Here is a 26,986-nt window from a genome sequence, read left to right as displayed (position 1 = left end):
TATATTTTATCTTTAGTTTTTTTATTATTATTATTTCAGAGGCACTTAATGTCTTACATTTACATAGCGCTGTTTCCCCCTCCAAAACACTTTACAGTATTTACACACAGGAATGTTTCCCACCGTTGAAATGCAGCCATCTGACTATTTCCAGTACCATCTTCAAAGCACCAGCAATTTGAGACTGAAAGTGTTCATCAGTGTGGTGTCTATTAAGGTAGTTCAGAATTCCACTTCATGAAATTCCAACTTGTGCTATTAAAGAAACATAACTAATGTACAGTATCACAGTGCAATTCTGCAACGGAACTGAGACTTGCATCATTTCCATTAGATTTTTTTTTTACAATCTCTCATTAGATCAAGTCTATCTCAAACACTTTAATGTAACGCCTTTCAAGAATATAATTCTAAAAATTTTTTTTTTGTATTTTCTTTATAAGCCTCCCTTACAATCAAGCACAGAATATTTTTTTCCCTTCCAGTATATTTAGAAACACCAAGTCCTGGCTCTAAGGAGATACCAGCATATGCAGTTTCAACAAACTTCATAGCATCTAAAGGCAAACGTATTCCTCCTTGGTTTTGAAGATGGATTTTTTTGTTTGCTTGTTATTAGTTTTAAAAATTAATACAAGATTACACAAAACTCTGTTACATCCAGTAAAATTGTAAAGTACAATTGGGATTGGCTGCTGGGGGCAATATAAGTGTGCTGTGTATGGTTTTACTTGTTAGCATTAAAAACACATTAAAGTATCCCAAGTTCGCGACTCCACTGCAAGACTGCCCTAATCACAAAGATCATAGCAATTTTCTCAGTTTAGAGAATTTTTAATTTGTCTCTCTAAAAGGCTACTAAAACATCCCTTCCAAGAGAAGAAGTTGCATTTGTGCTGAGAACTTTGACAAAAAAAAACCCCAAACCAAAAAACCACCCCATACTGACCTGTCATCCCTATTTCCATAGTTACACTTTGAAAAAGACTACAACCTCACACACAGCATGCTGCTTCCTGCTACGTTATGGCGGATGTGAGAACCTGGATGAAGAGAACCAAGAGATTAGTGAAATCAGGCACCTATCTGCCTTCCTGTAAAACAAGCACAAAAATTATTCTGGTACTTTATTCTCTGGAATATGCTGTACTTGAGAGAGAAGCTTTTATGACCTTGATTGATGCATTATACTCAGATTCCACTGTGGTCTCTAGATTCTTGTACCATGACAGCTGTTTGCATTTGAGTACTTGGAAAGAATACTGACAGGTAGGGGCAAGAACTATGATAAAAGGAAAAATATTAACAGGTAGCAATTTCAACATGAAATAAATTTCCTAATTAAACTGGGTAAAAATTAACAAACAGCAGTGCATCCAAGTACATATTCATTTTATAAAAAGTAGGGGCTTTTTTAAACCTAAACCCTCAATAGAAGATGCACAAAGTACAGATGTATTGCATATTTTATGCATGCCTTCATGTAGTGCATTCCTATATCTTACATGGAACACTAAAAAACTACTAGACCTTCACTGTACAACAGGTATTGTAATTTTTTTTGTTTTAAAGCCTAAACAGCAATTCAGTTTGAAATACACCTTCCTATTCCCTGATCACAAAAAACACCTTGCTGCATTTATGCTTGTCATAGTCAAATGACAAGCACAGTAATCACTTGTATGGAAAAAAAACTACAATAAAATATTGTAATAATTTGGTTCCTTTGAGGGGATTTGGAAGCTGGAACAAGAAAACCAGCAAGGACTGGAAATCCTTACAGAACACAGAGAATCACAAGTAAATAATTTGTAACAGAAATCAAGAAACATCATGACAGTCAGAGAATAAACATGAAGAATGAAAGCATTGTTTCGGGCTTCACAGTCCAGAAGACCAAACAGAGAGTACCATTATCACTTGCTTTCAAATTCAGACATGAAGGGCAGCTAAAACTATAGGATCATCAAATTTTTTTGAAGAGGGAGAAAAGGAGGAACTTGGAAAAAGTAACCACTGTATTACAGGACTGAACACAGCACAACTGTCTGCTATTTCACAGATTAACATTTTTGAGCTCATTATAACTTCTACTGATTTAACACATGCCTGGACCCACACTCTTTTCTCTGTTCCTTCTTGTGGGAGTCATTAACTTCTTCAGAGCTAAAAACATTCACAAGCTTTGATACAAGGATCACCACTTTTCTTTCCCTCCTGTTTTTTCTTGTGGGTCAGTCCTTTCCTCCCTCAACCTCCTCTCAATGCTTCATTACCACAGTATTTCTTGGACAGAAAAAGGACAGTTGGGCTGGAAGACGGAGGAAGCTTTTGCTAAACTGGGAGAGAATGGGAGCTGAGCTGCAGAGATAACTGCATGGACAGACAGATGGTAAAGGTAAATCCAAATCCCAGCAAAGAACAATTGTAATTTTTTTTAAACACCAGAAGGAATTTGTTTTGTCTTTTAGTTTCAGTTCATCCTTTTTCAGCAAGGGCACATTGGCTACATCACAAGGCTTGGACAAGGAAAAGGCTCTTTCATTGAACAGGGCACAGATCTGAAGATGGGACAACGTCCTGCACCGTGCGAGATCTCTCTGAAACATGCATACAACAGAGCAAAAATCCAAGACCGCTTTGCAGGAACAAGAGAGGTAGCAGCCCTAATTTTAACAGGGCTTTTCACCAAAGGGAAAGAAGGTCTACAAAAGTCAAATCAGCCGATTTCAAATGGTTTGCATCCCAGGATGAATCAGGTTACACTAATTTAAGCCCAATTTAATTTAGGCAGGTTTTTAAACCACAAGAATAAGGACATTCTTAGTACGTATCAATAATTACACCAACATATACACAATTAGCAATATCCTACATAATAGTAAATGCTTAACAAGCTGAGTAATTTTATGGTACATTGTCTGACATTCTACACATTTCTTGTAATGATCAATTTCTAGCAGTTCAGTTCATGACTTTATGATCCAAATTCAACTGTGTCTTCAGTTATTTTCTTGAACTCATAGTTTCCTCGGCCATCCATATGCAAGTAGAACTGAAAAAAAACAACATATGTTATTAACTAAAAATTACCGGCTCTATAAAGACCAAAATAAATTATATTTTAAATATAATTTTAAAATATATATTTTAAATATATAATATTTATAAATAAAATTTTAAAATATTATTTTTAAAAGATAGTATTTTAAAAACTTCAAAAAAATGTTTAAAAAGTTTTAGAGGATAAACTTAAACTCAGAGGGTAAGCTGCTCTCACCTCACATGTCATTAAATTCACCTGCCTCTGTAAAAATGTTAAACTGTATTTCTGCATATCATACATCAGTCTGCTAACAGCCATATCTTAACTTAACACTGCTCTCTTGGGTTTTGTGGGGCACAGATTCATCCCCATGTATGAATTCAGTATTTTTATCCACAGGTACAGTCTGTCTGCATAAAAAGAACAGTAAAATCTTAGTTTGCAATAAAAAAGTCCATGTCTTAGAGACTTTTTTTAAAGCATAAATATATCAGATATAATGAAAGCAAAAGAATCCATGCTATTTACTGAATTCTAGTTCAAGGATTTTTTTGAGTCTATGAAATCAGTCTTAAGCAAGCCTCTCATATTTTATAGATACATTTAAAATTTATGGATAGCATTCTTTCATAACTAAAAGCATAAGAAAATTTCAAAGAGTAAAATGAGATTATGAAAAGTCAAACCTCATAAAAACCCAAATAGAACACGACCTATTAGGATGTAAAATGATAAAACCTCGAATCACCAAGTCAATTTCCTACAGTCAGTCAATAAAACCCAGAAATAGTCTTAATAAAGCTAAGATTACATACATCATGATGTTTCCAGAGTGACTTCCTGTGGGAAACGGTGAAGAGAGTGATGCCAACCTATATGACAAAAATACCCACCAAACAGTTCATTATTTTCATGGCTAAAGTGTTATTAATTTTTCAGTATTGTATCAGAAGAAGATCTTAAATTCAAAACCACAAACTTCCAGACTATTATAAACACTATACATAGATAGCTTTTATTACAAGATTTTGCGGGGGGCGGGAAGCAATCAGGAGGGATTTATAATTTTTAATTGATTTCACTATTTTTTTGCTCCTAAAGACTTGTCAAACATAGAATTAAGTGAGTAAAAGAAGCAAGTCAGGAAGCAGGTAAAACAATAAAGCTGGCAATAAAGGAATTTTCACAACAAAAAAAATTCCAAAGCCACAAAAGCAGTAATCAATTACACACTTAGAGTGACAATTTAAAGTGAATAACCTTCCTTTGTTTCCTTTCAACTTAGCCAACTATTCATCCCCAACAGTAGGAGCAAGGACAAAATGACTCTGATGATAAAGCAAGATGACATTTGTTCTTTTTGTAAGGACAGTCTAACCAGGAATTCTACTTTTTCAGCAACATGCACTAGCCACTTGGCAAGCACAAATGAATGTTCATGTTTATAGATTAAGAAGCATATGGAAAATAGGCTTTAAAAATTGTAAGGGTATTGATACCAATGTAGTAAAACGAGTTCATGAAGTAATGCTCCTTCTCCTGCAGAGTCCTCACCTGTCCATTCACTACTGCAGAGGGGTCCTTCAGTTTGAAGAACATATTTCAGTGGCTGCACAGCTTTGCTCCATTATCATTCTGGAATACTGCTACTCAATAACTAAGGTCATTTCAAGCCCTTTCTTTCCCAGACTAGGGTGTGAAATTGAATCTTATTGATTTCACATGGCACTACAGAGAATCTGAAATGGTGAGTTCAAGACAACAAGGAAACACAAAGCTCTATCATCATATCTTCCTAGAGTGCTTGGCTTTTCATATCTCAAAATAGATGGAAATGTGAACTTCCAACCTTTCACTTCTGTTGCCCTGGCCAAAAGAAGCCTTTTGAACAAGAAAGCATGCTACAATTTTAGGTTATTTGGTGCTACTTGACATGCTACAATTTTAGGTTATTTGGTGCTACTTGACATTCTAAGACTCTATCTGGAAAAGTAAGGGTACTTAACAGTTAGTAAGAGTTCTGTGTATATCATAGAGGCTATACGTACATCTAAATTATCCTGGGACTACAAAGTGATTACTGAATTCTAGCATGCATAAAGTTGTATGCCCCTCTAAGCTTTTCTCCAGATTTTTTTTTTAAATTTTATTCTGCGCTAGGCATAAGGAGGAATGAACCTTGTACCATTTTAGGTTTCTTGTTAATGCACAGAGAGATAATTTCAGAAACAAAGAGCTCTCACCTTTCGGCAGTGGCTGTAAATGTAGTCCTCTACATCCACACTAACAGCACTTGTGCACTCATCCAGAATTGCAAACTGGGGCTTATGATAGAACAGCCTTGCCATCTGGAATGCAAGCCAAAAAAAAAAGAAAAGATACTGTGGATACAGAACTACCAGCGATGGTGCAGTGGTAGAAGTTAAACTAAGAATTAGCGTCCAAAAATCCACTATGGAAAGGGAATTAAGTTGCTACCCACTGAAACCTGAAAATCCAGAAGGTGTACATTATCTCATACTTTTTTTATTCAAGACAATGTTCAAAAGCCAGTATTTCCTTTTAAATTTTGAGTACAAATGCCACTATTTCCAGTTGTTCCCTCAGTATTTAGGTATTTCACATTTTGGAGGTTTCTTCTAACTCAAATACTAATATTCAATAAATAAAAATAGCTTACAGTTCACATTTCATTTTTTACTTCTGCATTTGTTAAGCATTTATGCTTTTGAGACATACTGCCATTCTCTGTTTTTCTCCCCCGCTGAGTACATCCATCCAGTCCTGAACACTATCCCAGCCTCCTTCACGTTCCAAGATTGGACCCAGCTGAACATTATCCAAGTACTCCTTCAGCACCTTTTATGGAAACACAAATGACAAATAAAGCTTTCGTGAACTTAAAAGACAAGTGGTTGAAAAAGCTATAAAGGATTATACCATAACATTATCAACCCTGGTAAATATTAAAGTCCTATTAAAAGCAGTGCTTTTCATAGCAGTTTCAGTATTTCTGAATTGGAAGCATTACTCATCCTGAGCAAGACAAAGGGTTAATGAACTAATTATCATTACCTGGTCAGAAATCCCTTTCTTTTTCTGATCTTCCAAAGTATCTGGATATATAACTTGATCTCTGAGCGTTCCAAGAGTCATGTATGGTCTCTGAGATACAATTAGAACCAAAAAGATATGTCAAATATTTCCAAACATAGTCAAAGTACAGAGAACATTACTGTCGAGTAAAGTACTTGGTCTCACCTGAGGAACATAGAACAACTTTCCTCTTACAGGTTTTGTTAAACGCCCACCAAACAACGGCCACAACTGCAAAGGGAGAAAGATTAAAATGTGACAAAAAAGTCCAATTATAACCATGCCCTGCATTCTCCCCTGTTTGTTTTATAAAGTTCCCTTACCTCACCAAGAACACGGAACAGGGAGCTCTTCCCACACCCATTTGGCCCACAAATCAGCACATTTGCACCAGATCGAACCTAAAATTAAGAAGCCAACACATAAAAGGGTAGTGAAAAAGTATTGCTGAAAGTTTCTACAATCAATAGGACAATCTGGTATTATCATATGCTTGTTCACAACTTTCTGACATTACAATGAGCAATTTCCAGCAAAAACTAGGTTTTTTCCCCAATTGGTTTAGCAGCAACTGCAGCTGGAAGAAAATGAACTTGTAACAATAAAAACTTTTTTGGGTAAAATAGCTTATTGTCTTTTTTTTAAACTAACATGACAATTTGTTTGTACTTTTCTTATAAACAGGATGACCTTCGAAGCTATCGTCTTCCCTTGAAAATTTTATATTAATATTGTTTCCTACGATACTAAAAAACTTACCTCAAAGTTAAGGTCTTCAATCAAAACATCTCCATTAGGTGTCACCAATGGAACATGATCAAACCTGTATGTATTGCAAAGTTAAAAAAGAAAAAAACAACAGTTGTCTAAAAGAAGCTAATACTGCGTGTTTACTTGAGAGATTTAAGGCACTGGGAAACACCTCACCAGTACTTCATTCACTCTCCCAGTTTCTAGCTATGAACAGCTAAGGAAGTTCTTGAAACTCTAGCTTTTAAACATCTACATCTACAGGCTTGGTTTTATCCCCTGTATTTGTTTTTTGAATCCTTCTAAGCCTTTGGTCTCCAGAACAGGAGACCATCTTGTGGATATAGACCTACATTTAAGGATGCATGGCATTTTAAACCTAGTAGTGAAGTGTATCTCACTAGTTCTACAACATGCAATGAATGACTTCTCTGCTCACCTCCCCCTTGCCTGTTTGCATAATATAATAGAATAAAATCCATAACTAATATATTTCTAAGAGGAAACAAGATGGTCTGAGAAGTCATATTCTAAAGGACAGTAGGAATGTTACCAAAATCCCCGAGTTCAGAGAGTAGAATATGTATTCTGCTAATATGAGAGGACAAGGATTGGCTTACAGAACAGAAATGCTGAGGTGGGATTACTAATAAATAAAGTTCAACAGGAACTGCAAATTGTAATAACAGGTATTCAGCCCTCTATTAATGGTCGCAGAGAGAAAGACTTGAAAAAAGTCAACTTTAAAAATACTGAACTATTGAACCTGAGGAAACGTCACAAACATACTTGATAAGGTTATCACTGTTGATAATTTCTCCAGATCCAGGTATCAAAGACAAAGGCTGCTTTTTATCTCCATCTTAAATAAAGAAAAATGTATTAGTGACTGAAATGCTACACAGAAATGACATATTGAATATTATAGCACATCTACCTTTTTCTTGTGATATCATTGTACGCTGATATTTGCCATTGTTCAAGTCCTTCAGAACCTGCATTAATTCCGTGATTCGAGCTGTGAAACTTAAGAAAAAAAAATCCACAGAAGGTCTAATAAGCACTCTGTCAAACTGCTAAAATGACAAAGTTATTCAACCCAGCACAGAAGCAGAATGTTTACATTTTAGAGTTGCACCAGGTTGTCTAATATGCACCATATTTTAAAAGCTCCTTTTCCTTTTTCTGTAATAGCCAAATTTTACTTCTTACAGTGTAAAAAAAATTTTGGTAAATAATCAATACATAATTGACTTAAGAGCACTTGACAAGGTTTCAACCATACATTCAAACTGCATGCTAGTACTATCAAGATGTGAAATTTCTATTGGACATAATAGCACATCTTCAGAAGTGTTTTCAGCATAAAATGTTTTTAATTGCTGAATTTTTAGCACGCTGCAAGGAACTAAGCACATAAGCTTATTTTAATTCTACAATCAGTTTCTGAAATTGAGATAAGAAAGATTCTTACTATTAAGCTTACCCAGCCAATCTTGTCATTTCACGGCCTGCTAGGACTATTCTGCCCAAAGCTTGAGACATTCTCAGTAGCATTCTTCCACTTTGGTAGTAATCCTAGAGTAGAAGAAAGTTTCTTAACATGGACTAACAAAATTTAAAATGTAGATGATGTTTTAATTCTGGTCTATTTACCTCCAAAAGTTCGGCATGAGTGCTATTCTGGTGACGGGGATCAGACAGGTTCAAAAATGGACGACTAACAACCAGGTAGCCAACCACAGTGGCAAAGTCTGCAGTTTAAGAATAAATATTAAGCTGCACATTAATTGAAACAGTAAGAAAAAAGACATTTCTTATGTAAAAAGTTTGTTTTGTTGTTTATAGGAATCCATTAGCACTTGAGACATACTTACACTTGGCAATGATATTATCAATGAAACCCATAGAGAACCGGAACAGGATGAAATTATGCAAGTGTTCCACCTGGTAAGTTACAGAAGAAAGAAGTTCAAACTCTACCAGTACCTGTTTTACTATCTTTTATAAGGCATTTGGTTACAAACAATTATTTTTCAGTACCTCAGATAAATTAACATGCCACTAAGTGTGGTAAGCACTGGACAAGAGTCCATGCTGGCAAAGACTTACATTTGTGATCAAAACAACCTACACATGAAACTAAATAGTGAGAAGAGTAATTGTGGTGGGTGACAAGGAGGTAAGTGGCAAGAGAAAGGCCATTCTGACAGAAATGTTCTGTTCTGCTTATAGCCTACCAGCTAATTTTTTAATCAAATGAAAGTAGCAGCAAAAAGATCAAGCCACCGTAAGTCAATTTTTATGAGCACATGTCAAGAATCATCACAATAGAATTAATTAAGTTTTGCTTAAAATGTTTTAAGAAATAAAAGAGGCTTACCAGCTTACGGAAAGTCTTGTGAATAGTCTGTTTTTCTCTCAAGTTCCCATTATAAAAAGCAATTTCCTCACTAAAAAGAAACAAATAAAAATAATGCAACTTCATTTTGTTAAAGACAGTCTTTGAAAAAGCCATAAAATATGGGAATATAGCACTTTCAGTCACTTTATGAAACAAGGGCTTTTTCACAACAGAAGAACGCAGAATTATTGTACCCCACTCTGTCTTGACTATGGAATATAATGCACATACAAATTACTTTACAGTACATAAAGATGCAAACACTTGGCTCAGACCTGATAACATCACACTTCCCAAGTATATTTTAACACACAACTTCCATTTACCCCACAGTACAGTCACTTGTATCTTAGCAGCCAAGCAGGTGTATACCTGTTTGTAATGAGCCGTGAGTTGATATATCTGTACTCCCCTTCATACTTCTGTTCTATAATAGTCATCTTGCCAACTGGTCTCCTTAAACGTGTAAGGAAGAACCCTGAAATAATCAAGTATGCCATCATGCTAGCTGGACCCTGTGAAAATCAAAAAAGAATAAAAGCTTAGGTGGTCTCAAATGACAGTATCTGTATCCAAAGTGCCCAGAAAGCATGAATCCCTTAGTTCTCACCTCCTATGTGCCTATGTTGCCAAGTCAATTACATTTACGATTCCCATCATGTCACCTTCTTTTGTGTTGTAGATACTACTTTCCTAATTTTCTGTCCCTAGATGTCCTTCCCGCCCCAGCCTTCTATTCAGGTTTTTATCACCACCCAGTGTGACCTGTCCCCTACTGTCCTAGATTACTTCATTAATGATTTACTGATACCCTCCCATTTCTTCTCCCTCCTTTCTGCCTACTTCTTTCCCTGTACATTTGCTGAAGTGTCACACAGCAGTCAATATTTCAATCCCACTGTCCACTGTTTCCTGGTCTCTCAAGTAGTCCTGGATCCTAAGTTTCCATGGATGAAGAACAGATGATTAAATATCACTGAAGCATGGAATGACATAAACTGAATTTGGCATAAACTGCACACAATAACTACTACAGAGAGCAGAACAAAGACATCTGAGACTGACAGTTACCAAGGTTCAGTTAAGCCTTACTGCAAGTCTGTCTCAACAAAACTTGCACCGTGTGACCCACATGCATTATCAAAAATGTTCAACTCCTGAACATTTTTGATAATGCATCATTTCACTAATCTGAAGACTTAATTCTGCAATTATTCAGCTTATTGAGTCTTACAGCTCAAGCAAGAAATGGTTCCCCTTCATAGAGACTGCACAGAAACAGAAAACTTATTTTCACCTTTAAATGCAATTCATGCAAGACATAAACAGTTAAAAGGATGTTGTACTAAATAGGATTTATAAATAAGTACTAGAAGAAAATAAAGAACTTTCTTGGTCCTTCAAATTGTTGATCAAATGCCTGAAAATACTGATTTTTTATTTTGCTTGCCTGAAAATAGAGGGCACTAAAGCACACAAAACATTAAGCGTAAATGCCTATTTTCAGTATAGCCCTTCAAATAATGTAGGAATCCACAACTACCACCTAGAGTTTTCCTCAGATTCCAAACAGGTACAAGGCTATAATCATGGAAGGGAAAATGTGCTCATAGTTCTAAAAAAACCACTCCTTTTATTTACCTGTGCTCCTATGGCACTTGTTAGCTTGAAGATGTACAAAACTATATCCAAGAAAGGCTGCAAGAAGCATAGGAAAAAAGGCTTAGAACACAAACACAAAACCAATATAAAACTGTTCAGAAGCCATGTACCACCCCAAGAACAGTTACAGCTCTGTACTAAAATACTGGCTAGTCTATTATACAAACTGAAAGCTAAGACAAAAGGATTCTCAGCCACATGACTTCTTCCTGAAAACACTGGCTCTAGAATTGAACATAAAAACATCATGATCTACAGATAAATACATACCATATGAAAAGAGTACTTTGCTATTTTAGGTCTGTAATGACACTCTGCTCACTTATCAAAGGTGGACTAGAACCCATAATACTTTAACTGAAGTAATTATGAGAAATACTGAATGAAAAGATAATGTCATATATTTAGCTATGTACCTGATAGAAGGAATATTCCAAACTTCTATAACCTCCCTTGCAAAGCTAAAACAGCTGAATTACAGGTTTTGTAGTCAGAAGGTTTTGAACTAAGTAAATTGTAGTTTACTTATATGCAGCTTGCATGAAATACATAGCATCAAAAAAATTTAGTCTAAAAATGTCAACAGCATTCTCATTCACTACCCAGTCACCTTAAAATTCACACCAGAAACAGAAAAGCTTATTCAACCACACCTCCCTACACACAAAAATATTTATGTGTAACTGAGAGCTAGCCATTGCTTTTCTTCTGAAAACTATCTACCTAAGAGAGCAAAGTCATCACTGCTCATCTGCAAAAGAATGCTCTATGTTCTTTAAAAGAAAATTTAATACAAATTATAACAACTCGCAGCAGTGCTTTGGTCATGAAAGCAAAAAAGAGTATGAAACACTACAGCATCATAAACAATTTTTTTAGTCCCATACTCCAAGCAATTGTTGTGAGCTGACACTCCCACCCTAAATGCCTACAGCTACTACTCAAAGTTCTCTCTCAAAAGACTTACCTTGCTAAGGTTTGAGTACAGGTCCACTACACTATTACAGAATTTTTCCACATCCTGTGTAAGGAGTTGATCTGGATTGGCTATTCTGTTGTCCAGATTTCCCATTTTGTAGTATGTATAAGTTCTGAAACAAAACAATTGCTAAGTGGCAGGAAAAAAAAAATCATTACCTGGGATCTGAAATAACTGGGACACCCTTGCTTCATACAACTGAGATGCTAAGTAGGGCAAACATTAAATTACTGTATGGAATCAACGCAGCTTGTGCTTTTACCTGACTAAACCCACATTAAATGATGCAGGATTGTTTAGGCATTTAGGCTCCAGGATGTCTGAGCTGAAGCTCAGGCTCATACTGTGCTGCTATTGAACTTAGAAAACCCTCACACAATCTACTACAGCCCATCTGACAACCACGTTTCAGTCCAGAAGGAGCTGCTCAAGTTCATACATCCAATTCAGTCTTCACCATCTGAAGGCACCTGAAGTACTTTGGAATCTGACCCAATCATGGAAGCAATGCAGTGCATTTTGTCCCCCAGTTAAGCCAACTTTACTGTCTTTGTATCTATGGCATATACAGCCTGGATAAGCCACTCACCCTCAACTGCAAGTTAATTGCAACCTTGCAACCTTTTCACTAAGTATTTAAAATTCCTTGAATTGACTTATAAAATCTGTAGACAAGGTTACTTACTTAAGATATTCTTCATAGAGGTATCTGGTAAGTCTTACTCGGAAGCAGAGCTTCAGTTCATTTAGACCATACTTCAGGAAGTTATTTACTAAAGAGATCTAAAAATAAGAGACAATAATATTTAACGAACAAGAGCAAATATACTTACATCAATTTGCAGCATAAATTGTGTTAACACTTTAAAATAGATCAATTTTCCCCTTAAAGTCAATAATGCCATAAATATATCTAAGACCAATCAGACCAATCTACAGGACCACTGCTTAGGTTTCTGTCTCCAGGTCCCAGTGGATCTCACCACTTAAGATAAAATACATTCATATTACATATTTTCAGCTCTTCTGATAAACTCTAGAATAGAGCCACCATTTTACAACCACTGCCTTAAATCTGTCAACTAGTTTTAAAATTTATTGCAAACCAGATAGCAACAATTATTTCTATCTGGTGCAGAGCAGAGATGTCAATAAACTCAAGGAAAGTTAAAGTGTGGAAGAAAGCATTACAAATCTGTGAAAAATGTAAGAAACATAAAAATTTAAGTCTAAAAGAAATCTTCATCTTCAATGATGCCAAAAGAATTCCAAACGTATAGTCAAAATTGTCATCCACAAAACTAACCTGAAAACCTGAACATAGCTGTTAAAAAAATAGTTGCTACCAATAAGGAAATATGCTGATAAAGTCTCCCCATACTGGAGTCAGAAAATTAAATGTGTTTTCATACAGACCTGTATGTAAAACAATTAATTTCCATAGGTTTTAAGACAGTCATTTGAGACCTTTTCCTCAAAATCTTAATTTACATTTAAAATATGTTCTACTAATAGGTCAGCACAAGAAAAGCACTTACAGCAGGCATTGCAGCAATGAAGTTGAACAAGTATTTCTTGAAATCTTTTCTGCTGCGGCCAATGATAGCACTGTAAATGACCACCAGCTAAGAGTCAGTTACAAGAGAAACAACAAAGTATAAACTTGCATGTCTTAAGTGGATAAACTCTCAGGGGACCACACAGAGAAAACAAAATCATCATGGAAACCTGTAGCATCAGCTGTAGGATCCAGTCTGACACGCTCGCAGACTGAGCAGTTATCTCCTGTCTGCTCCTCTGTAACTGCCCACATTAAGGGCTCAAAAATTCGTGGTCACAGAATACCAGTCCTTTCCCTTCTCTGCTTTCACAGATTCTCACAAGAGAAACAAAGCAGTCCTTCCATTCTACAAAGCACAAAATGTCTCTCCTCAAACATAGTATCATTTTGAATTCACAGTTCAAAACACGTGACTTGCTTCAATTAGCAACAAGACCAGCAGGAATAATCAGAAGTCTAAAAACTACTTTCTAACATATTAAGACCAAAAGCATTGTTTTTATCAACCTAAAGAGCAAACAGCTCAGTGGGAAGAAATAAAAGTCCTAATAGCCACACAACATGTCTAAGTCTAAGACATAAAACCACTATTCTGAAGTACCTTCTTGGACATTCAGATCAACAAGATTTAGAGTCTTCAGTGGACAAAATGTTACCAAATGAATATTTAATAAATAGTTTAAAAATATTAATTTTTAATTTTTATTGATGAACAAAAATAATTTATTTATCAAAATATAGTGGTCTCTCCCCAGATTGCAACTACACCAGTTTTCCAACAGTTTTAAACAAGCAAGCTATAAAATGTCCAAATATATATTCTGATAGACAACTTTCCCTGTTAAACACATGACAGAATGTTTAAAAATAACAAATGCATAGGTACCTTTCAATGACTGTTCCATTTTGAATCATCCAAATATCACAGTAAGTTCGGGCTACCAGCATCACAGCAATAAGCAGCAAATAACCTGTCTGGTACAACCACAAAAATGTAACAGTTAAATAATGGCTAAAATTCACCATTTTTTCAGTAAGTCATCCAACTCTATCTAACAGAAAAGTACTGCTGCCCTAGCTAATGTAATATTTACTTACTTTGCTGGAAATACATTAGCATACAGTACCTTAAATAAAGTACTGACTACATTTTTACAGTGAAAGTTTGCCTTTTAAAAAAGCTGTATTTGGTTGATACATATACTGGACACATATTATAAGATGGAGGATTGCAGGAATAAAAAAGTGACTGCAATTCTAAGACACCTTTCTGCCATAAGGTTGCAAGAGACCTCTGAACATCATCTACTTCAACTCCCTACTCAAAACAGGGCCACTAGTAGCCAGTCACCAGTTAGACCAACAGTGCAGACAGTTTTCAATGCACTTCACTGTCCACTCATCCAGCCAATTCAGTTTGGCTGTTAGGGTATTAAGGGAGACCTGATATCAATGTATTCAATATCCTCTGTTCTTCCCTTATCCACACAGCCAGTTCTCTCATCACTGAAAGCAACCAGGTTAGTAAGGCATGATCTGACATTGGTAAATCCAGGTTGCTTGCAATCACTTTTTTGTCCCTTCTGTGGCCAGAGTTAGCTTACAGGAAGTTTTGCTCACAGTCTTGCCAGGAATATGGTGAGGTTGACCAGCCTGTAGCTTCCAGTAAACTTGTTTTCAAATATGGGAGCAAGGTTTGAGTTTTTTTGGGATTATCCGTAACCTCTTCTAATAGCCATGATTTTTTGAAGCTGATAAAGCGAAGCTCTGTGAGCACTCTCACAGGCATTTCCATCCATTCTTCTACCTTCTATGCAACTCCTTTTTGTAGCTGGGCTGCTGAAGGTCCCTGGTCTACATTCTGGACATCACAATTCACTGCTCTTGTGCCTGATGTATAAGTTCTTACAGTTCATTGCTTAAGTTCCAAGCTCAACTAATGCTTTGGATCTTTTTTCTTTTAAAAGTGCCCTGGAAAGCCTGAGAAAGATGGAGGCACTGATTTCTACACTGCATAGCTTTCCTGAAATGATGCTGAAGAGAACTTTTGACAACTTCATTTTCTAATACAGGTTGGCCTGGCTGTAAGTTACTAAATCAAAATAATGAATGAACTGCATCCTATTTAAAGGCAAGAAGCTTTTGCACACAGAAGTCTACTGCTTTGTGCAAGACAAACCCAGATACCCTTTTAAAAGTTGTGCTACAACAGTAGTTAGCAGCTGACAGTAAATGGCCTATCTTGTAACTGGAAACAGAACCTTTAGTGATATAACAACTGAGCATAATGTAGACTTTTATATTATTACATTGCTATTTTAAAATACATAGCACAATTTAGTCCAATTTAAGTAATGTATATGCAGTTTAAATTCTGATGTAATTTCAAAAGAGACTTGACTCCAGCTTTATTTCATTATTTATTACTGCAAGAAATGCTTACCTCTTTGCAAAATGTTCTAGGGACCATTATTTTCAGGATTCGACATATTCGTGCAATAAACACTCTGTCCACCATTGCTCGCTCCTTCTTTCCCTCTTTCTGCTGCACACAGAACAAAACAAGAAAAGTGAGATTTTTTTTTTGTATTATTGAACTGTTGGTGTGATATTTCCCCTATCCAAGTCATTTACAGCTACCTTCCTTCTGCAGAATTTGCAATATTTCCTGCAAACTTAAGACTTGCTCAGACAAGTTAAATAAGGAATTGGGAGCTATCAAAACAAACTGCAATAGTACAGTACCAGTAGACCTGTACTTCTAGCCATCTGCTGAATCCTTTCTGTATTCTTTTATATAATATAGTATCATAACATAATAAATTAGCCTTCTAAGAACATGGAGTCATAGTCATGATTTCCTCCCTTTGTCGGGGGTCTCAGAAAATACAACGTACACCCTTCTATTTATCCAGTGTAAGCCTTTTTTTAAAGTTTTCAGCAAAGATATAAGTACATGGAATCTATTCATACCATTGTAACACCAGAATCACAAACTCTGTCTTTTGGTCTATTTTATTTGACTATGAAACAAAAATCTTAGCTTAAAGGGATTTAGTATATCCCTTTCAAATAACTGAATTAACAGACACACAAAAGATCAGGGAAATGACAAACCTCCTACCAGATGTTCGAAGTAGTTTCAATTTAGAAACTGTGAGACTTAACATCTTGTTCCATACATTTTTCTTTTACATAAAAAATAAACACAAGCTATACCAAATCTACACAAATCTAAACAGCTGTTTGTTTCTATCTATACAGAAAATCTTACAACACTGCTCCTTACAAATTTATAGGGCAATAAGAGATAAAAGGACATTGTGCACATCAAGAATCCATCATTATGGAATCAAACTTCAGCCTCTTGTGATTAACCTGATTCTTCCATTTGTTTCACCAATGCAAATCTGAAAGTATCATTCAAACTGTATTTGCACAGTAGCCAAGATTAAACTACAGTGATAGGACTTAAAGTTTTAAAAAATCAGGTTTATTTAAAATTATTAAAGAATATTTGACATGAAGAAAGAATTACCTCAATATTCTGCAAAGCTTTTCCACTTCTTTTACTGCAGAGAAAAGAAAAAAGTATTTATTTGTCATTAACATACTTTTCTTTGTCTTGATCTCTACACATAAAAGACAGAGAGGAAATCTTGGGATTATGTTGCTACCTATTTCTTTCAGGGCAATACAGCAGGGTTACCTCCTGTCAAACCTAAATGCTGCTTTTGTACAGCATATGTAATGCCAGTGAAACCCTACTCATTCCAGCAACCAGGAAAACCAGGTCTCACCCTTTCATCTCCAAGTTCTGCTTTACCTTGGCTCTGTATCATGAACTCCAAGGGCTTTTCTGTTTCTCACACATACTTTACAAACATGGCTACATGGTTCCAGTGACCACAAATGAAAACTACAAGAATGCAGATCCAACAATCCAAGCAAGCCAACTTTGATGTTTCACACTATCTACATAAGCTAACCAGATTTGTTTTGCATTGCATTTGACTTCAAAAATAACACAATTACTACAGAGAGAGATTATTTGTTCATAAACATGTGCTACAGGGGAAACAAAGCCAGCTCCTGCGAATCAAGTTCCTGCAAAGATGTCCATTTAAAGGGGAGTTAGTTTTTAGTCTATTTTCCTTCCTCTGCATTTAACAGAGCAGTTAGTAGAAAAATATTTATCAACTGGTGTTAAACAAACATTCAAAAGCACAACACTATTCTTTTGCCTCTACTTTTAAGAAAGAAAAGTGAACAGTAAGGCAGTTCTAGTTTGTCTTTCTTCTTTTTGGAGCACTCAAGCATCAGACAAGCACATGAAGCTGTTTGGAGAATTTATGTAGTTTAGAAGAAGCCACCAACTATATTAAACCACAACTTTCTTCACCATGATATTGTAACACTGAGAGCAGGTTGCCTTAAAACTACAACACTTTCAAGGCAAAACCTAGGACACTACAAGAAAGCAGAAACTCCTTTGGTCTACAACACCAAAACAGGAGCAGACTGCCACACAACCAGCTATCCCACAACTTCATCAACAGCACCATTTCACACTTGTGTTTTAGAGCTCTGCCAAGAAAATATCTAGGACGAAACTGTGCCTATTTTAATTTATGATGATTAAAAAGATCATGAATGTCATGAATGTCACTGACCAATGAAAAGAAATAACTTAATTACTATGAAAGACAGAGGCAAGGTAGCAGAGGAATATGAGAAAAGAAGGAGGAGGGAAGGAGGAGACCATGAAAGCAAGAAGGGAGAGCCACCAGTTGAGCAAGAACTTAATTAAAGGTAACAGAGACGGAAGTCTGAGAGAAGATAAAAATCTTGTAAGACTACTTGTGTAAAAGACAAAACAAAGAATGAATATGAAGGGCAGCAGGGGCCAGATTGGGGCAGAAAAAATAAAAGTTGAGAAGAGATATAACATTTAATCAGGTTGTGAGGGCAGTAAATCTGTAGAAAAGGTAACAGGGTGTAAAGTCTAAGAAACAATCTAGTTGGAGACTACATCCTGGTGATGCAAGAGCAATGTACTTCTGGTACAAGAAACTTCTCAATCCATCTTCTAATTTTACAAAACTTCCATATGGATCAGTCCAATAATATTTGATTTGGCAGTAGGAGGAAAGTTGTATTCTTAAGCATGAATAAGTAGTGATCAAACTATGTGGTTATTTCTCTAGATGATTCATGACTTGCTATAATGTAACATGAAAGCATGCTGCTCTTCCATATATGCTGTAATGATTCCTATAAGCTTTACTGCTTCAAGTTCTGCCAGTGTTTGAAGTCACAACACTCATAATACACAACTATTTCAGCTTTAAAAGGATCAGAAGCGAATATATTAATAGAGTTATCTGTTAGGTAGATAAGGCCCAGAATTATTCTGTCAGTTAGTTGAATATCTTTGATGTACTTATTGATATATTTTTCCTACAGTAGCTGTTGAGAGAAACTGAGCAGCCGAAATTACTGACTGAGCTGAAACTGATTATCCATTAAAGAAAAAGGAGGATTGTTCAGAAATCAAGATCTTACATTTAATAATAAACTCACATTTAATTAGCATTTATAGTTATAAAGTTTAAGATAAAAATGAAGCATTTGTAAATTTAAAATCTAATAAAAAAAGAGCTTTAACAGTGTTCTGTTCTCTTTTTTCTAAAAAATTCATGCAAACTCAAAACAAGACTAATACTTCAAAAAGTATGGAAACAATCTTACATATGAAGTCTAGAAGAAAAAAAAATATTAAATGTGCCTACATAGCTCTCATTTTATTTGCAAATAAAGACTCTGCCATAGTTCTGCCTGGAATAAAACCTTTCCAGTCCAATACCTATTGGCACTACTCCTGACTCCATTGTACTACTGTAAAACTTTTTTGTGAGAATGGTGGTTGCATTCTCAATGAATTTAAAGACTAAATAACATTCTCAATTAGTCAGCAAGAATACAGCAAGACAATCTGGTTGCAGCAGAGAGCTCTAACACTTGGAATAGATTCAAGCTCTCCATTATTCCAGACCTCTCATTTACATAATGCTGGAGCATCACAAGGCTCAGTGGTGGAGGAAGGTAAGTGCTATATGCTGGCAAAGTTCTCCATTGCAAGTAACTCCCCTGGTACAGAGCCATTGCTCCTTCGTGCCCTCACAGACAAGGGGGGATGACAATGAAAAGGTTTTTGAAAAGGGTTATCCAGAAAACATATAGAAAAAAATAGGAAAAAATACAGTAGTAAAACATTTCTAACAGTGAATCAAAAACAGTGGAACTTGTCACCATATATTTTCAAGATCTAACTGCACAAAGCCCTCCACAAAGCAGTCAAAGCAATCAATTCAATGTGTAAAATTTCTTAAGACCATAAAGAGTCTAGAGTTATAATGGAACACACATCCCCTGAAGAAGTTTCAGGAAAAGCAGCATTTCAGATGTAGCCTGCTACCCATTATTTAAATGCACAGGGCTTTTACAGCAAACACAGATATAAAAAGCAAAGAAAGGCATCAGCAGTACCTGGGATGACACAACTACACCAAACTTGTCATTCATATGTGCATGGTAACTGAATAGCAACTCTCTAAGGAGAAGTAAGTAATTACTCAGTAGGCAGGAGGCAATACAACAAAACACCTTTCTCCTACAAAATGAGAAACATGATCAGCCCCTACCAGCAAGATGCTTTAAAGAAACTAATGGAGTTTTGGGACTTTGTACAGGCATCTGACAGCTGATCCAACTTCAAGGGCAGTATGGTAGCCCAGTGGGGAGGGAGAAATCATGCAATTCCAGTCTCCAAATAAGTATGGGTCAGAGCACTTGTGACTCTATTTACATACCAGTGAGGCTATTCCTCTAAAGAAACATGCAATAATACTGGTTACTTGAACAGAATCATTCTCAACACTACTGAAGAAGAAAGTGATTTGAGAAACTGTGAAAAGCCTTCAAGAGGCCTGAGTCTTCTTACTGAAAGGTCTCAGGCACACTAGTTCTGTGGTATTTCCTAGCAAACAGGAAAAAGTTAAAGGTTTACTGTCTTTAGAAATACTGGTCTCCATCCAGAACAAAGTTCAGAGGAAGCAATCTACACTGAGCTCAGCACAACAGGGAATTGCAGGTGAAGAGGGTGATAAGCAAGACTTGCTGTTTAATGACACATTATGAGGGATTAAGAATTTTAAACTGTTACACTGTCCTTAACTGAAAAAAACCCTACAAATTTCATTCACATCATACTACCTTCCTTCTGTGGAGTTAGGATGACTTGCATCTGCTCAACACAGTGCAAAGAAAGAGTATCTGGTTTAGGATTTAGTGTAGCATTTCAAAGAGTTGTTACCTCTAGGCAACCTTCATATCCTGCAGACCTTACATGTTGGAATGGCACTGTGCAGTTTTCACAGCTTCCAAAAATCACACAAAATAAACAATTTTGCAATAGTTCATGATTATTTGTGCAGTTTTCAGGTTAGTTTTGGAGTCACTAAGACATTGTAAAGAGAGAACAAAATTCAAATGGCTAAAGATGCAATGCAACAGTGTGAAGAAATAACAACTACAGTGAGAAAAGTCTGGTGTAGCTAACTGGCATGCAGAGTTTCATAGTGCATGTCTCACACAGAGGGGTAGAGAGCAATAGTACAGTTATTTCAGGTCAAGGGCAGCAACCCTACATAGAAGCCTGGGCGCAGTCCAAAAGAATGCCCATTTACACAGTACACTCTGAGCACACACAGAAACCAAGAACAGAACTTTCTTGGCTCTAGATTTGGTGGCTAGTTGCAGCATAACCAAAAATAACTACTCATGAATGTATTCAGGCAAGCAAGAAGGGGACTCAGAAGGTCACAGCTGTTACTGCAAACAGGAGCTCTGCATTGCTAAAGCTCAAAAGGTTTCTACAAACCTATGAGAAGAAGACAAAGCAGAACTGTTGGAGAGGAAATTCTAAGTTTCAGTAGAAGAATGCATCTCAATAATATATCTTACATATAAGAAAAACCTCAGCACTATTACTTTTGTCTTAAGCTGTGCTTGGGCCTGACCTGTTGCTGCAGATCTCCTTCATGGATAACAGTGGAAAAAGATTTCTAGCTAGTTTCCTAAAAAATTTAAAAAATATTTTTTAAAAAAATTTATACACTGTCACACACACTTACATTAGATCTTGCCTTAGACAGCAAGCATTTTATGCAACTTAATTAAGAGAGAAACCACTAATTAGCTAGCCAGGCCCCAAACAAAGGCAGTCTAAATGCTACGATTAGGGCTGAGTCATCTGGTTTCTCCTGTCTCCATACCCTCCAGCTGAATTCAGTTTCCTGAGCCCCAGGCAGGTTTTGCTACAAGACTGCATTTTCAGTGTATTTTCTAGTAATCCTGTCTTTTTTTTTTTTTTCCCCCTCAACGCTAGTGCACTTACTGCAAGCAGCAGACTGAACAGTCACATTCACATCTGGATAAATTTACTCCAATGTAGTTAGCATAAAGTTGTTTTTGTTACCTGCCACCTTTCCTTCAAGCAACACAGGTTCCCTTTAAGGCTTTTACATACACAAAAGCAGTCTGTTAATCTGCAGCAATGTAATTTCACCCTTCCTATCAAACAGCCATGACTCAACTAGAACAGGTCCCTCCATTTGAAGTACACTGGCAAAGCCCACCCAAGGACATTCAGAATCTAGAGAAATTACACAAACTAACAAGAGACGAGAATATTCTAAATACATTCAAATGGAATAAAAATGCACCATCTGTTTCAAGCTACAACTATCACTTGCTATATCTAAACTCCTATTTTATGTTTGAAAGCACCTCTGAGCATTTGGACGTGTGTCTGTCACCTCTGATTGCAACACTGTCACTGCACGTTCACAGGCTGTGCAGCTGAGGACACAAGCAGGGACATGTACTGAGCAAGTGACATGTGCTGCCACTCTGTCAGCAGACAATGGCTGAGGAGCACAGAGACAGACAGGAGAACAGGTTAAGTGTCACCCAAGATGAACTGTGCAAACCCTGTTTGATTTACACTGTCTGCAACTCGACATCCCTCCACTCAATGAGCTTTCCCCTCACTTCAGGCTTGCCTAACCTCTAAGGCCCCAGGCACTATTCCTGCTTTATTCATTTTTTCCCCAGAGGTGGGATACCATCACAGGGGTTTCAGAAGTTCAGTTTATATTAAATTGTGTCCATGTCTTAGCATCTGCTTGGATTTTAATGAATGCAGCTAGGTGATAGGAAAGGCCCCACGAGCAGATTCTAAAATATTTTGTCACCTTCCCTGTCACTACAAATGCCTTCCTATTACTCTAAACTGTTTATTCCCTTTCCCTAACCTTGCAGTTTCAAACTCTTTACCCGTACTACCTTCTATTACTTCCTTCAGTCCCTCCATCCAGCAGAAAGTTGTATGAATTAAAGATCTTTTTGAAAGTAAGCCAAGCTCATTCTCTACTTGCGTAAGTACTTTATTTTAAACTACATGGATACTCAGGAAAAATTCTTATTAGAAGGGTAATGAAAAATATCCAGCTCCTTTATGTAACACCCCTTAAGGTTTTAATTCTGAAGCAATCAAATCTTAAGCAAATATTCTGTAACTTCTTGTTTGAAGCAAGATTAGGGAAAGAGAATAAACAGACCTTTTTTTTCTGCATTATAAACCCAGGATAATGTAGTTTCTCAAAGAACTTCTCATTACTCTAAAAAAACCCAAATACTACAATTGAAGTCATAATTGCATTTAGATATCACAACTTTCCCCTTCCAAGAGGGCACAAAGCTTTTGTAAGGAAACAGACTTTTTAAGAGCAACTTTGAAAAAGAACCAATGTATTTTTCTCCATGTTTTACTCCAAGGAAGTAAGATTGAAAACTAACAAGTTAAACAAACAGTTCTACATCACTCTACTTGGTAAGATTTCAGAAACCTGTAGTAACAAGGTGTTGTAAATTGCAAGTGACACCACCTCCCAGTTCTGCAAAATCAATGAGCAGTGTAATATCTCTTACAGAAAACACCTGTGACTAATCCAGGCAGTACTAATTAAGTGATCTTTGACCTAGTAAGGCAGGTTGGCATAACACATACAGCTTAATTATTCATACATTACTACTTTATATGAGTTGTACTGAACTTTGCCCCTATTGTTTGACAGCAGAAAAGTAGGTTAAAGTTGCTACCTCTCCTTCCTGCTATCATGCCTATAAACTGGTTGGTTATTCTATATAAAAACAAACACATACAACATGACAGGCCTGTCACACAACTTTCGTGTTACACATTCAAACACATCTGATTTGCTAAAACATGATTTTCTTTTTCTCAATTTGTATGTTATTTTACTTTCCAAGTTTAATCAGCAGCAAGCCTGTTGCTGACATTCCAGCAAAACTTTAAAAAGCACACAAAAATCAAACAGAAAAATGGCAGGTACTCCAGAAATACATGAAATAATAGGAAAACATGAAATGTTATTTTGAACACAAAGTATGTACAAGAATGTATTCTGAAACTATGTGAGGAAGGAAGAAGTTTTGCAAGTAAAGTTCACAGTTGCACTAGAACACTTCAATGATTCACCTGAATGTTAAGCCCAGCGTTCTGCTGGTTATATTCAGGTCTGCAACATTTACCTTTGCCCTTACAAAGCTCAAAACTAGAATTTCACCTTCCAGAATTCAAGAAGTTGAAATTCACCGCACACTGACATGGCACAACATTTTCAGGCATTATACACCAAGGTTAACAAAGGAATTCACACACACAAAACTAAATCACCTCACGGATTTTAGCCAGTTAACCTCAAGCAGCAGATACACTACCAGTCCTCTTCCAGACTATCTAGATGTGAAATTCTTCACCCTAGGAATAAGTACAAAAATTTAGGACAGCCATGCCTTCCCAACTTCTTCCTCTTCCCAGAGAGTCAGAGATATAAAACACAGATGTTAAAGGACACACTAGGCCCTGCAGATTTCACTTGTTACTAAATGTCAGCATCATATACCAGCACAAGAATGCTGAAAACGTTAAGATTTGGCAGGAAGACAATCCTTTTTAAAAGTATCCTCTAATTTACATCAGCAACCAAACACGAAGAAATGAATGATACATGAACTAATGAGACTAAAGGAGGATGAGGCAATGGTAATAACCAGATGCTTTTGTCTAGCCCGGTGATACAGGCAATGTAGCTTACCTACTGCCTAGTCTTGACAGGTAGCATTCTGTAAGGCTCCTGGCAAGGTTTGCCTCACAGGGAAACATCGAGAAAAGAACGAAGACCAGTGGGCAAAAACCATCCTCAAAATAGCATTCAAGCAGCAGCACAGCTATTATTGAAACAACCGAATGTTGGATGTTGAGTTTGGAATCCATGGCCACAATACAGTAGCAGCAGTAAATAAGACCTAAGCTGTGGAGGGACTCAAAAGTGTAAAACAATACATACACACAAGTGAAAAATCAAGTTTGTAAGCATGGCACTTACTTTAGCAACTGCATTTCTAATAAATTCAAGAATGCAAAATGACTAAAGAGATTACAGAAGTAAATGACAAGGTATCAGAAAGACTGCAGTACAGAGAGAGCAGAAGGGACAGATCAAGTCAGGCTCTCACAAGCTCATGCATCTGTTGAATTTGCTGGAATGTAATTCTTAAGTTATCCTCCTTTCCCAATTCCCAATAATCTTGCAATAATGTTTGGTCCACCTAATATATCTGAATACCTCAGATCTTTAACACTATACCTAGCAAAATTGAAGATCCACACAGGAAAGAAACATTCCAAAGAGTCTTCAGCATTTAGGCTGACACTTTCCATACAGTGACCCTCAAGCTAATGCATGCATTCCCATTGTCAAGTCCTGCAGATCAACATCATTAAGACATGAAAGCAAAACAGCTGAATGGGGACAGCACAGGACCCACATAATACCTATTTCAGGTATAGGGAGATTACTCTGGACAAGTTCTAGCCTGTTTTTATCAAATGAATGCTACTAACAGTGGGAAAATATTAAATGCACTTCAAAACTACACTGGACCTGCATCTATGTTTGAAGATGTGCTCCAATCTGAATGTAACCTGGTTTGTGTGCGACAAGATCATTCCTCAGTGAAGGCAAACCAAGGTAAGTGTGGACAACTGAGATTCACTTTAAAAGAATACTCTTGGTCTGACTTAACACATAACAGCTCCTGGAACACCTGCATGGCCCAGTATTTCTGACAACCACCACTATACTAGGCATGAAAATCTGAGCTCATCATTTTTGTGCCCTTCCGTACAGCTTTTCTGCTTTTTGAAAGTGGAATTTGACTAACTTAGGCAGAGATATTTGAAAAAAATCACTCCTCCCTATGAGTCTGATAGAAGAGTAACTCGAAGCCATGGCTCAGGATCTTGTTTTAACTCTCATGCAAGAAACAATGTAAGGTAGCAAATGCATGACTTGTCAGCGAGGTATCAATGTCTGCCATGTTGTGTGACAGTTACCTAACTTCATTAAACTCCAACAGATACTGTGCATGAGTGGACTTAGGTAAAATAAAACTGGATCCTTGCTTAATCTCAGGTATGTTATTACTTAAGTCTGTTGAGTAAGTCTATCTCAGTATTTGGTAGTGCTTACAAGACACCTGTAGGCATTGTAATATCGCAACACATCAGGTCTTAAGCATTTAGTTAACAACTTACAATCTCAAATACAGTAAAACCGTGAAAGGGCTGAGCCTGCGATACATTCTTCGTCTGCCACACTTTGCAATACCAGTGCTTTGTAAGGCATTAACGAATACACACCCTAGAACAATATACCTGTAAGGCAACCTCACAGAGAACATCACCACATTCGGCCCCTTTGAAATCGCTGCCCGTGTATCTTATTGTCACACAGCAGCATCCAAACAACAGCTGGGTCCATTAACTGCCTATGCAGACACAGTCATCCCCAGAAGTGTCAATACTCATTCCTAGTCCGGAAAGTAGAAAAAGCCAACATAATTTGGGTAACAGGGCGGCGGTGGTAGGATACTCGCAAGAGGAGCACGGACCTCACCCGGGGAAGGCGTGGGGAGAAGCAGGCTGTCCCTGTGCCCAGGAGCCGCCTCCCGGGCAGATGGCAGTGATGGCAGCGGTGGCAGCGCCCTGTGTGTGGCACAGGGGCACGGCTGCCCCTCCGCCGGGCCAGGGCCGTGAGGGCGACCACTGCTCCCGCTGCCTCGGCCTCCCGGCGCCGGCCCCGCGGCTCGCCCGGCCCCTCCCGCCCCGCGGCCCGGCCCGGCCCCGCGCTCACCCGTGCTGCGCGGCCGCCCGCCGCTTGCTGAGCAGGCAGAGCAGCGCGCAGGCGGCGGCGGCCCCGGCGATGGCGGAGTGCCGCGCTGTGAGGAACTTGCTATAGGCGGCCATGGCGAGAGCAGCGCGGAGCCGCCGACCGAGCG

The 26,986-nt window shown here is 37.2% G+C and overlaps 1 protein-coding gene across 2 annotated transcripts; it reads right to left on the bottom strand.

The window, feature by feature from the left end:
- Positions 1-26,986, bottom strand: ABCD3 (ATP binding cassette subfamily D member 3). Of its 2 annotated transcripts, none has more exons than XM_066555760.1 (23): positions 26,842-26,986; positions 17,037-17,070; positions 15,942-16,043; positions 14,385-14,473; positions 13,476-13,545; positions 12,623-12,720; positions 11,926-12,049; positions 10,938-10,994; positions 9,669-9,811; positions 9,276-9,345; positions 8,770-8,839; positions 8,549-8,646; positions 8,379-8,470; positions 7,830-7,918; positions 7,682-7,754; positions 6,902-6,965; positions 6,466-6,543; positions 6,308-6,373; positions 6,122-6,211; positions 5,786-5,905; positions 5,290-5,394; positions 3,862-3,918; positions 1-3,055 (listed from the first exon to the last, which is right to left on the bottom strand). In XM_066555760.1, the coding sequence occupies exons 1-23, from the start codon at positions 26,952-26,954 to the stop codon at positions 2,978-2,980; spliced, it is 1,980 nt and encodes a 659-aa protein (XP_066411857.1). In that variant the 5' UTR covers positions 26,955-26,986; the 3' UTR covers positions 1-2,977. The 2 variants fall into 2 exon arrangements, with proteins under 2 accessions (XP_066411857.1, XP_066411858.1); XM_066555761.1 differs by having other exon boundaries at positions 15,942-16,040.

Source organism: Molothrus aeneus, chromosome 9 (genome assembly GCF_037042795.1).
Source record: "Molothrus aeneus isolate 106 chromosome 9, BPBGC_Maene_1.0, whole genome shotgun sequence".
NCBI classification, from domain to species: Eukaryota; Metazoa; Chordata; class Aves; order Passeriformes; family Icteridae; genus Molothrus; species Molothrus aeneus.
The sequence above is the reverse complement of the archived record's forward strand: the minus strand, read 5'-3'. Positions and strand labels throughout refer to the sequence as shown.